Consider the following 11,634-nt stretch of genomic DNA (forward strand, 5'->3'; position numbering starts at 1 on the left):
AAATTGTCTACGTGTGTTATCAATTGCGTTTGAAAGTGTCTAAGCATGGTCTCGGATTCCACGAAGGTTCCCGGGGCGTTTTTGGTGTTAATGAGTCAGTGGGGGTAGGGGACCCGCCACCTACCCGCGGTCGAAAGGGGCAGTTCCGGCAGCGGGCAGCTGCCCGTCGGCGACCCGCTGCCCGGAACAGTGTTACCGGTGGGCAGCCGGCGGGCGGCCCCCCCACCCACCGGCTACCCGCTGGAAATTCCCACTCTTGGGACCCTGACTTCCCCGTTTGATGTTTCCCCGACCCCCGTGGTGTCCCAACGGACTCCGTCTATCGTGCCTATGTCTAGTTTGATATTTCGGGTACCGTTCGTAGGTTGTATGAGTCTTATATATTGCATGCTAGTTGAATTGGTATCCCGCTGACCTAGGTGAAAGGAGTATGAACCCCTTAGGACTATTCTTAGCATGTGAAGGATCACGCATAGGTTTTGTTATACGTTTCCTCCCCTTCCCAATATGTTAATGTGGGTTGCATGTGCTTGTTACGTGTTATGTGTGCGTGTCACCCCGAATTGGTTGAGATCAATCGGGCTATACGGGCAGTCGGGTGGGCTGAGAACCATACCGGCTGTTAACCAGGCTGGTAGAGACCGGTCAGGTATATAAATATTATATAGGACTAAGTTCCACTATACGGGCAGTCGGATGGGCTGAGAACCATACCGGCTGTTAACCAGGCTGGTAGAGACCGATCAGGTATATAAATATTATATAGGACAAAGGTCCACTATACAGGCAGTTGAATGGGCTGAGAACCATCCCAACTGTTAACCAGGCTGGTAAAGACCGGTCAGGTATATAAATATTATGTAGGACAAAGGTCCATCAGTCGGTTGCGATCGGCTCCTCCGTAATGTGAGACGGGGCAGGGTACTGCGGGGCCGTGTCAGAGCTATATGCGCTGACCCTCATGTATGGGCGTGCGATTGGTCCTGTGGCGCCAACAAAGTGTGCTATGTGATGAGATATGGATGAGTTGTGTTTATGAGTATATTGGGGGATGTGACCATGGGAGTTATGCTGGGGATTGTTTACATTGGGTTATGATTATTAATTGTGCTCAGCTTTATCTGTCTTGCCTGTTGAGGATTGTATACGCATGTTATAACTGTTGCTTGTGTCTAGCCTTATCTGTCGAGTCATTCCCGGTTTTAAAAGCTAGAGTCTCGTAGGATATATCTTCATGCTTCAAAATGGTTTTCGTATATTTACATATATCTCTATATGTAATGTATTTCAACGCGTTGGAGTGGGTTACCAGCATCTCTCGCTGAACAGATATATTTGGCTTTCAGGCACAGAAGAATAAGTCACTGGAGCGCGCTAGAATTTGGAACGTAGAAGTAGATAGTTTCCCTTTCGGCCTGCGTGCCATGTCATGCATTTACGTTTTGAGGATATTAGTTAGTTAGCCTGTGCACCTGAGTTCTCTAGCTCAGGTGTGGCATAGCACCCCGTACTCTTGTATTCTGTTTTTGGGATTTAATAAGATTTCACCCTTGTTTCATAAGTTTTAATTATCCTGAAAATCTGGGGTGTTACATTGACCATCGTTGGTGTCGGATTGTAATCCTTCCTTGTTGAGTATGGTTTCATATCTTTGTTGTGATCCATTGATTGATTCCTGTGATGAAAACATGGGTATTGGCTGTACTTTGATTGCACGATTAAGGGTATGGGACCTTAATCTCCAAGGTACATATGTGGTATCCGTTGTTGTACACACTTGGTGTGGAATCTAGGTGTTGTTGTATCTCTAGATTCTGTGTGTTTTGACTCTTGTTGAGATGATGGATTGACGTGATGAGATGATTGAGCTGGTAAAGTGGACAGTGTGGGGACTTATGTGTGAACGGACCGGTAGTGAAGCTCCAGATGGCCGTTTGGTTACTTGTGACTTGTGGGCAACATGGGAAACTTATCCTCGTTGCCAGAGATGGTAACTAACCCGTTGAGCTTGGAATCTCAATAGGGGGTGTATGCACTTAAAGTTATTAGCTCTGTTTCCATTGGGCTGCGGTCCTTGTCATTGCGATGACACTTGCATGTGATTCGGGTCGTTGCGATAACCACGTGAAGCATGATTGTTGATGATTTGGAGCCCTCCACACTGATCCACTATGAATCGAGCCGTGGTGCTGACTCCACGGTATATGACTTGGTGTGATAGTGTCCTATGTGGACTTGGAACTCGTTATGGTGTGAATATTGCCTTCCATTGCTTAAGAGCATGTTTATTGTGAATCCTTCGTTGTGTGTCGCATGTTTTACCTTGTTGTTGAGCTTGTTGCTTGTGGTTTTATTGTCTTGTTGAGTATGTTGGTCTTTGACCTTTGTTGTGAGTGATTGATGAGTCCATTGATGTTTCCTCTTTCGGCTTTAAAATGATATATACTGTATTCCCAGTTTCAAACGCTTTTGATTATATCTATGTATATTATGATACTTAACGCGTGTTGATGGGTTACCAGCATTATTCGCTGACCGGGTGTTATCCCTTATCTTTTACAGGTTGAGTAGCTTTGGAAAGCGCGTTAGTGGCCTGTAGATGGATTAGATCTCTTCCTTTAATAGTTGTTGAGGCCTGTGAGCCTAAGTAGTTGATTTGTTACACTGTTTAGTGGTTAGTGTTTGCCTGTGCACCTATTATTGTGGTGGCATAACATCTGCCAGATTGGTGTAGTTAGCTTCCGCTTTTCTTATGTTAATGTTTAGACTGCATCTCTTTTATAAGCTTTAATTGGTTTTAAAAGTTGTTGATATTCGGAGGTGTTACAAGATCTATTTACATCCAATAGGAGTTTTACCTGAAGGGAGCTCTACGAGGTCCCAAGTATGAGTTTTCTCCAAAGCTTGAATTTCTTCTAACATTGCTTGCTGCCAAAGAGGGTTAGTACTAGCCTCCCGATAAGAACTAGATTTTGTAAAGAGAGAATAGTAGAAAATGATAATCTTTAAGTTGTAAAGGAACTTCTCTTACTCGAGTTGAGTGACGAAGAGGAAGAACAAGATCATCAGAAGAAGCCAAATCCGTAGATAAAGGAGCAGATGGCAAGTGAGAACGAGAGCTCAGTAGTGGAGTCTGTATGGAGAAACTCAACTGTAGGGACATGTGCAGTGTTAGATTCAGAAGGGAACATAATTGAGGAGTTTGTAGAAACTAACTCGGTTGTAGGCAGATGTGCAAATAAAGTGTCAGAATCTGTAGGGAACAATTCTTTGGAAAAATCAGTAAAGAAAGGTTGGGTAGTAGACAATGAATCGTGAAATTTGGACAAAGTAGAGAACATTGTGTGTTCCCAAAAAGTAACATGACGAGAAATACGTAGCCGACCAAAAATAGGATCATAGCAACGATAGCCTTTGTGTTCTATCCCATACCCAAGGAAACAAGCACGAGGTTCAAGTTTAGTATGCTCATGAGGATGAAGAAGAACAAAGCAAGCACAACCAAAAGGTAAGAGTGAGTAATATAGGAATTTTTCAAAAGGAGACAAATTCTTTAAAACAGGAGTAAGAAGACAATTAATGGTATAAACTGATGTGAGAGCAGCTTCACCCCAAAATTTTGATGGACAAGATGCAGAAAGGAGTTGAGCCCGAACAAAATCTAAAACATGCCGATGTTTGTGCTCGGCTCGACCATTTTGTTGAGGGGTTTGAGGACAAGGGTTCCTTGTGTTTTCAGAAATTGGAGAAGGATGGAATCTCCATACTCCATTGCATTATCCGTACGAAGAATTTTGATAGGATAAGGGAATTTAGTTTCAATCATAGTTGCAAATTCAATATAAATCTTAGGCAATTGGACAGATGCTTTAAAAAATATATTCATTTAAAGCTTGAACTATCATCAATAAATAAAACAAAATATTTGTATTCATTCACATTAGGAGTGGGAGCTAGACCCAAAATATCATAATGCACTAAGCAAAACGGAGTGTCACAAATAGAGATATTATTATGAAAAGATAAAAACCGGTTACACCAACAGGGAGCTCCGCCAGTTTCATAAGCAAGAGAAAATTTTTAAGGCTCTAACTCCAGGTTAGGAAGAATATGAACTGTATATATTTCTTGAATACAATTACAGAGGATGAACTCCTATATATACAAACTATAAGATTTAAAAAAAAAAAAAAAAAAAAAAAAAAAAGAAGAAGAAGAAGACAATCAAAGTCAATCAATGAGAATAATAATGAACCAAAAATACAAGGCTAAATAAAGGTAGAAAATATGCTAAAATATATATGTTAACACTAGTAAAGTAGTAATTTTCTTTTGGAGTTGTTCTAAAACTAATTTCACTACATTAATGCTCATAGTCCTATTCACTATAAACCATACCATTGCTTTTGATTTTTTAAAAGGATCACACTCCAACCCAAATGACCTCTTTTGAAAACTTAATTAGCGAATGAGATATATCACCGCGGAGTAATGAATAATGCTCGGAGGCTTGAGAATCAATAACAAATGAAAAATGCATGGTAGAGATTTAAAACACCAGAAGACTGTCCCAGTCAAACAGTTGACTTGATAATGACAAGATTATGAACAAGTGATTTATTGATAAAACCATAAGCAGCTATAAATATATAGTTGTATAAATGAGAAAAGATGGTTGGAAGTTATAACAACTAGTTTAATAACAATTATACAGGAGCTACACTAGAACTAAATACAATAATAAAAGATATCAGCCACACATGTCTTTAACATACAATGTTTCAAATTGAATTTCTTATGAAAACTATATACTAACCGTCTTGGTTTGGGCCGACATTCTTGATTTAAGCCTATAACTATGAACAACCTAAAGTAATAAGACGGTTTTCACCTAGTTCAGTACAAGCTACGAGTTTTTTTAGAATGGAAAATATTATGTGTACTTCATTTTTTTCTTAATTAAGTAGCTTATCAGTGTCCGTCACATCAGGGAGTAAAATTTAGAAAGTATGATTTTGGATTACACAGTCTATTCACAACTCAAAACTGAGCTTAAAAACCAGTTACCTCTCATGTCCAGCAGACACTAACGGAAGCACAGCATATAATCCAACCACCACTCGACAACACATCCTTAAAAACCACCTGGTTTCCCACTTTTCACAAAACCACCATCAACTTTCAATGAATCTCTGCGATGTCACATCGTTTACGCTCCCTAGTTAGCTTGCCACCATTCACCCTAGCTATTGTTAGATCATATCAAATACAGGTCAGAAAGGGCAATTACAAGAAAATGGGTCTTTTCTGATTATTGTTATTATTCTAAATCGAGGGTTTCTACTTTCTGCTAGTTACGTTTTAGGTAATCTGATCTGATCTAGCTTAGCTTAGCTTGTTGAAAGAAATTAAGATGGGGAGAGGGAAAGTGGAGCTGAAGAGGATAGAAAACAAGATAAACAGACAGGTTACATTCTCCAAGAGAAGATCTGGTTTGGCCAAGAAAGCCCACGAAATCTCTGTTCTCTGTGATGCAGATGTTGCTTTGATTGTTTTTTCCCATAGGGGAAAGCTTTTCGATTACTCCACTGATTCTTGGTATCTCAACTCCCATTTTCTCTTTTGTTCTTTCCATTTTTGTCAAATCTTTTGCTTTTTTTTTTTAATTTATTCACAATCTCTGAACTGGATCTACGTACCTTGCATTGCTAGCTAGCTAGGGTTCCGTTTTCTTGCAAGAATCTTTTAAAAATGGAATAGGGTTTAATTTTTTTTAAGGTGTGTCTCATGTATATTTTACCCAATTTGAATAATGGTATTTTCTTGTTTTTTAAACAAGGGAAAATATAAAATTTGAAAAAAAAAAAAAAAACATGAGCTAGGTTCATAACAAGTATAAATAAATTTTGAAAAAAAAATTAAAAAATCATTAGCTAGGTTCATAAATCATAACAAGTAGAAAGCTGAAAAATCTAAAATAATGTTTTAAGAAAGTATTAATTGCATTGACAACTTAGCCACTTAGGGTCTGTGTTCTTCTTCTTCTTCTTCTAAAATGTTTTAAGAAAATATTAATTGCATTGATAACTTAGGGTCTGTGTTCTTGCATTGATAACTCTTCTTCTTCTTCTTCTTTTTTTTTTTTTTTTTTTTTTTTTTTGCAGTATGTTCAGTGCTTTTTCAGATGAATAAGCTTAGGGATAATAATTTTTCTAGAAAGTGAGATGCTATGTGTAACAATGGTATGTACTTAATTAAAATATATTGAACACAGGTTAATGGGTTATTATTGTGAGTTATACTATCATTAGTATGTATACTCTCAAATTCTACTCTCTCACATCAAGACTTTGCGAGGCAGAATAGAAGTTGGGAGTAGAAAATATGAATACTACATATAGCATTTTCCTATTATTGTTAGATAGAGATTTAAAAGCCGGGTCGAGTATATAGCATTATGTTATTGATTTGGGGACTTATCATTGTTGGACGAAGGCTTGAATGGTTGGGCCTGGCCGGTATCCTGCCATCGAAACATGACTGATAGCATAAGGAAATAAAATTGTGATATATTGATGAACAAAAAATATTTCAAAGATTAAAGCGGTATGAGCTTTGTTAAACCCATGACCTTTGATAGTATATGACATTTGTATTTTTGGAACTAGGAATGCAAACATATAGAGATAATTGGCAATCTATATATGAGTTTGAACCTGAGTCTGTGACCTCTCATTTAGGATAATCATAGTCATGTTGCTCTACCACAAGGTTTTTGGCTATTAACACATTTCATTGGTTTCACCTATGTAGTTAAACAATTATTTAGCACACATTACTTAGCTTAGGGAATTGCTTCCATGCTGAATCGTAACAAATACTAATAATGAGTGTTAAGTACATTTTATAAGTTATATCACATCTTTTATTATTTGTAGTATCATACATTGTAAAATTTTCCTATTACTTAAAATATATCCATAATGAGGGTTTTTTGCAGTATGTTCAGTGCTTTTTCAGATCAATAAGCGTAATGATACTAATTGCCCTAGAAAGTGAAATGTTATGTGTTACAATGGTATGTACTTAAAAGATATTGAACAAAGTTTTAATAACTAGCTCAGGGATTATTATTGTTGGGTAGAGATTTTATGCGTCAAGTCTAGCATTCTATTATCAGAAGATTTATTATTATTGTTAGGCGGCGGAGGCTTGGAGAGTTAGCTTAGGGAATTGCTTTCATATTGAATCGTAACAATGATGGAAATCAAATACTTGGTAATGATAATGAATTTAGGTGAAAATATTTTGTATATTTGGTAGTATGGTGGAATTAGAATGATTATCAATATTGATGTTTGGTTATCTATGATCCTATAATGGGATAAAAGTTTTAAAAATACAAAAAATCAAAAAAAAAAAAAAAAAAAAAAGTGATCCTAATATAATGATATTCAAAGCATCGAACAAAAAATCAAAATAGAAATATGAGGGATGTAGTGAGGATACGATAGATCGGGAAGTGACAGATGAGGAGGGATAAGATGGGATGATACCTATTTTTAATTAGGGGATGAGATTTTTAATTGAAGGTCAGGGCCCAGGGGTAATCAAATCTTATAATTGCGTTTTGAAAAGTTGTCAACCAAACAATAATTATATTTTTTTATTCTCATTCATAGTGTGTAAACCCATGAACCAAACACACCTACCCTTAAAATAATAATTTGTATCACATTAGATCTAGCCTCTGTGGTTCATGTTCAGTTGAGTTACCATGATTTACATATATCCTCCCAGATGTTCTGTCAGGCCCGGGTGTGGGGGGTCCTTAGGGTTGCTTTTGGAAAGAATAATTTGTATCACATCTCTTACTATTTTTAGTATAGCACATTGTTAAATATAATTTTCCTATTACTTAATATAGTATTGATAAGTTGTATATTTGAACAGCATGGAGATGATTATTGACCGATACGAACGATACTCGTATGCTGAGAAACGCATGCTTGCAGAAACTAATGACTCTGAATCATCAGTAAGTGTATAATATGTCAACTGTTACAAGCTGGCCACCAAGTGAAACTGAGACGAAATATATCATTCAATTTTGTTTGAACGTGGAATAGTTACGCTGTATGTGTCACTTTTGAAGGACAACTGGAGCTTGGAATATGCTAAGCTAAAAGGAAAGATTGATCTTCTGCAAAGGAATCACAAGTGAGAAATTCATATATACATTAATGACCTGGGACAAGTAATAATATACTAATATCTTGATGTTGATGATAAAAATGCATATATGCAGGCACTACATGGGAGAAGATCTGGACTCCATGAACCAGAAAGATCTCCAGAATTTGGAGCAACAGCTTGATTCTTCTCTCAGGCTGATTCGATCCAGAAGAGTATGTATGATAACTCTAGAATATATATATATATATATATATATATATATATATAATTCCTAAAGTCTATTCCTTCAGCGAACCAAACAATAGATCAGAATACAATTTATGTTCTATATATTCCTTGCTTATTTCATTCCCTATGGAATAGCATTCCATGAACCAAACGTGCTGTTATTTTCCTTAGATCATCAGTTTCTAAGCTTTCACTAAAATGCATGACTTCCAAGCTAAGTATCTCTCTATCTTGCAGAACCAGCTTCTGTTTGATTCACTTTCTGAGCTGCAAAAAACAGTAAGCAGATTGATTCTCTTTTGCCATGGCTTAAAATATATATCTTCAGAGACTGATTCTCTTCTGTTTGGTTGACTATATGCTCTTCAAACATTTGTTTTTTTATGTTCTTTGACAGGAGAAGGCAATTCTGCAGGAGAATAATATGCTGGCAAAGAAGGTGAGGTTTCTACATGGAATTTGACTGTTGAAAAATAAAGAGTTAAATTTATCTATAGGATAGTACAGTGTCTGTTTATGAATAGGTACTTACACTTATGTGTCTGTATAAATATATGTGTGTGTACTATGTTTCTTTATTAGAAACAGATAATAGAATCATACATTTTCTATATCTTTCAGTCTTATATACATTTTCCATTCCTTGATTCTTCATTCTTGCTTCCGCCTAACTGGCGGGTGGTTGTTATTCTCCACCCGTGCGCTAGGCCATTCCATCTTCCAAATTCAACATTGACCTTAGTAATATACACCAGTGCCTTTTACACGGTGGCTGGTGCGACCCAATATAACACAAATAGCATACATAGTTGTACCTGATACACAAAGGCACCAATACTGCAGAAATTCTATATAATATATTTCTATGGGAAAGGATTGCATATGTGAGGGATACCGTGAAATTAGTATTTATCCTCTATTTTTGAGTGTCAAATGACCAATTTGCTTAAACTTAACAAGATGATTTGAAATCTAGTGCTTTTGTGACTTGATGGTTAGATAAAGGAGAAGGAGAAGATGGCAGCACAACAGGCACAGTGGGAGCAAAATCAAGGCCCCAGTTCAACTTCATTCCTGTCACAACAACCACTTCTTCCTTGCCAAAACATTGGGTAATGACTAATGACTACTTAATCACCTAATCATTTGGGCAATGATGATATATAGCTTGTTGATATTTTAATCCATGCTTATGATACTTGCATATATATATATATATATATATATATATATATATATATATATATATATATATATATATATATATATATATATAATGATTTCACATAAGCAGTTACCAAGGAGAAAGAGCAAATCAAACAAGGAGAAATGAGCTGGACCTAAACCTTGACTCACTCTACCCTCCATGCAATCTTGACTGCTTTACTCCATGTGCCAATCAATAAGCAATCAACACTGCTGGCCTGGCTTCATCCCCATATTTTCATTTCCTATGAGAGTATAGAGGAGAGAAATAATATTGTCACTGATTCCTAATTGTATGTTCATGATCTTTGACTCCTATGCATCTCATGCCCTCAGTATACTACTTTATCAAGAACAATTTGCACCATTTGTCATGAATCTTTGTGTCAGGATTCTTTAATATCTACATGTATTATGTTGGATATGATGTAAATTGACTGATGAAAGATGATCACTGTCTAACAGTATAACATCAAAAAGGGAAAGCCATATAGATTGTTTCAATGATCATGTCAAATAAGTTATCAGAGAACTAACAATACAAATTTCAAGAAGGAATCCAAGAATAAGTTGTTAAAATACCTCATCCAAAAGTAGATAAGACTCACGAGCAGAACCATCATGCGGTTTGCTTCAGCGGCCTGTGAGGCTTGGGGGCGTTTGGATTCCCTTGTTCATAGAAGCTACGCAGAAGAGCAACTGCCTCAGATGCCATGATTCCTCCTACACATTTGAAGCTCTTCTTCTGTGCCACTCCTGCGCAAGTATGCAATGACAATATCGATCCACAGCCGCCAAATTTGTCATTTCCACATCCATAATACGCTTCTTTGATGCCTAGAAAAGACAGGGCGGCAGCACACATTATGCAGGGCTCGCAAGTCACATAAAGGACGCATTTTGAGAATCTTTCCGAGACTTCACTGGGTGAAAGCCCACTCTTCTTCCACTGCTCAAGCAAAACGTCGATGGCTTCCATCTCAGCATGCCTTGTTGCATTCCTGGTCTCTGTAGTTCGGTTCCTGCCCGAAGCAATGACTTTCCCATCCTCTACCATGACACAACCAACCGGCACTTCAAGACTGTCCAACGCAAGCTTTGCCTGTTCCAGAGCGAGTTTCATAAAAGAAAAGACCTCTTCACCATAAGATCCCATCTGATTGAACTCGTTTTCTCTTCCCCTAGTTATTCTGCCTGGATTTCCAGAATGCTGCGCTTCTCAGCTCACCGTCCCTGAGTAGTTGAGTGTTACCATTGCAAGTGCAGGAGCAAATAAAGCAAGAAAGTAAGAAGAAGAATGATGAAGACGGGAAGGATAGTGGTTTAAACATTTTATCAAACAGGTTGCGTTCATGCCGCCGGCGACGAAAATACAGTAGTAATAAGAAGAATAATTAACGAGAATAAGATAGGAAGAAGAGAATTAACGTACCTGCCCACATGAAATTCAAGTAGGGATTTGTTGCTGCAGACTGCAGTGTTACTTTATATATTGCACTCTCAGACGAAGTGATGAAGACAGAGTCGAAGAAAGAAGATGCGTTTGAGAAAAATCTGAATCCAATACCACTTAAGACAGAATGGAGTGTGAAAAAAAGGTCCTTTTTGAAATGTACTGATTTTATGGCTAAGGAGAATTGAACCCGACGTGAATCGAACACGCAACCTTCTGATCTGGAGTCAGACGCGCTACCATTGCGCCACGGATCCCCTGTTTGAAATGTGTTGATTTTGTTACAATGTAAAACGATAATTGCACACTCGTTCTTCAAGTCTTCTCCTAAACTATTACAGGACGTTTGGTTGGAAGGAAAGAATTAAGGGGAAAATAAATTGTAATTCGGTGAGAAAATAATAAAGTAAGAATTACAATTACATTGTTTTGTAAGGAAAAATAATGGAAATGGGAGAAGTGATATAACGACTAAAATACCCTTGTGTAATAATATTAATAATAACATTCATGGAAAAATATGTCATTTCTTTCCTCTTCCCTTCTCATTG

The 11,634-nt window shown here is 37.2% G+C and overlaps 2 protein-coding genes and 1 non-coding gene across 7 annotated transcripts; 1 reads left to right on the forward strand and 2 right to left on the reverse strand.

Moving 5' to 3' along the window:
• Window positions 1–5,068: 5,068 nt before the first annotated feature.
• LOC109146625 (truncated transcription factor CAULIFLOWER A-like) lies at window positions 5,069–10,004 on the forward strand. The gene is made up of 8 exons (XM_019294277.1): window positions 5,069–5,598; window positions 7,954–8,038; window positions 8,156–8,220; window positions 8,309–8,408; window positions 8,662–8,703; window positions 8,822–8,863; window positions 9,424–9,536; window positions 9,719–10,004. Exons 1-8 carry the CDS (start codon window positions 5,414–5,416, stop codon window positions 9,828–9,830), a joined length of 744 nt encoding a protein of 247 aa, XP_019149822.1. The 5' UTR covers window positions 5,069–5,413; the 3' UTR covers window positions 9,831–10,004.
• Window positions 8,077–11,199, reverse strand: LOC109146626 (tRNA-specific adenosine deaminase 2). Of its 5 annotated transcripts, none has more exons than XM_019294281.1 (3): window positions 11,063–11,199; window positions 10,213–10,863; window positions 8,077–8,203 (listed from the first exon to the last, which is right to left on the reverse strand). In XM_019294281.1, exon 2 carries the CDS (start codon window positions 10,784–10,786, stop codon window positions 10,250–10,252), a length of 537 nt encoding a protein of 178 aa, XP_019149826.1. In that variant the 5' UTR covers window positions 10,787–10,863; window positions 11,063–11,199; the 3' UTR covers window positions 8,077–8,203; window positions 10,213–10,249. The 5 variants fall into 5 exon arrangements, with proteins under 5 accessions (XP_019149826.1, XP_019149824.1, XP_019149827.1 ...); XM_019294279.1 differs by lacking the exon at window positions 8,077–8,203 and adding an exon at window positions 8,463–8,691; XM_019294282.1 differs by lacking the exon at window positions 8,077–8,203 and adding an exon at window positions 9,221–9,239.
• A 69-nt stretch (window positions 11,200–11,268) lies between these two features.
• TRNAW-CCA lies at window positions 11,269–11,340 on the reverse strand. The gene has a single exon. It is a non-coding gene; the product is annotated as a tRNA-Trp (tRNA).
• Window positions 11,341–11,634: the final 294 nt, after the last annotated feature.

The sequence above is a fragment of the Ipomoea nil genome, unplaced genomic scaffold (assembly GCF_001879475.1).
Source record: "Ipomoea nil cultivar Tokyo-kokei standard unplaced genomic scaffold, Asagao_1.1 scaffold1936, whole genome shotgun sequence".
Lineage (NCBI taxonomy): Eukaryota > Viridiplantae > Streptophyta > Magnoliopsida > Solanales > Convolvulaceae > Ipomoea > Ipomoea nil.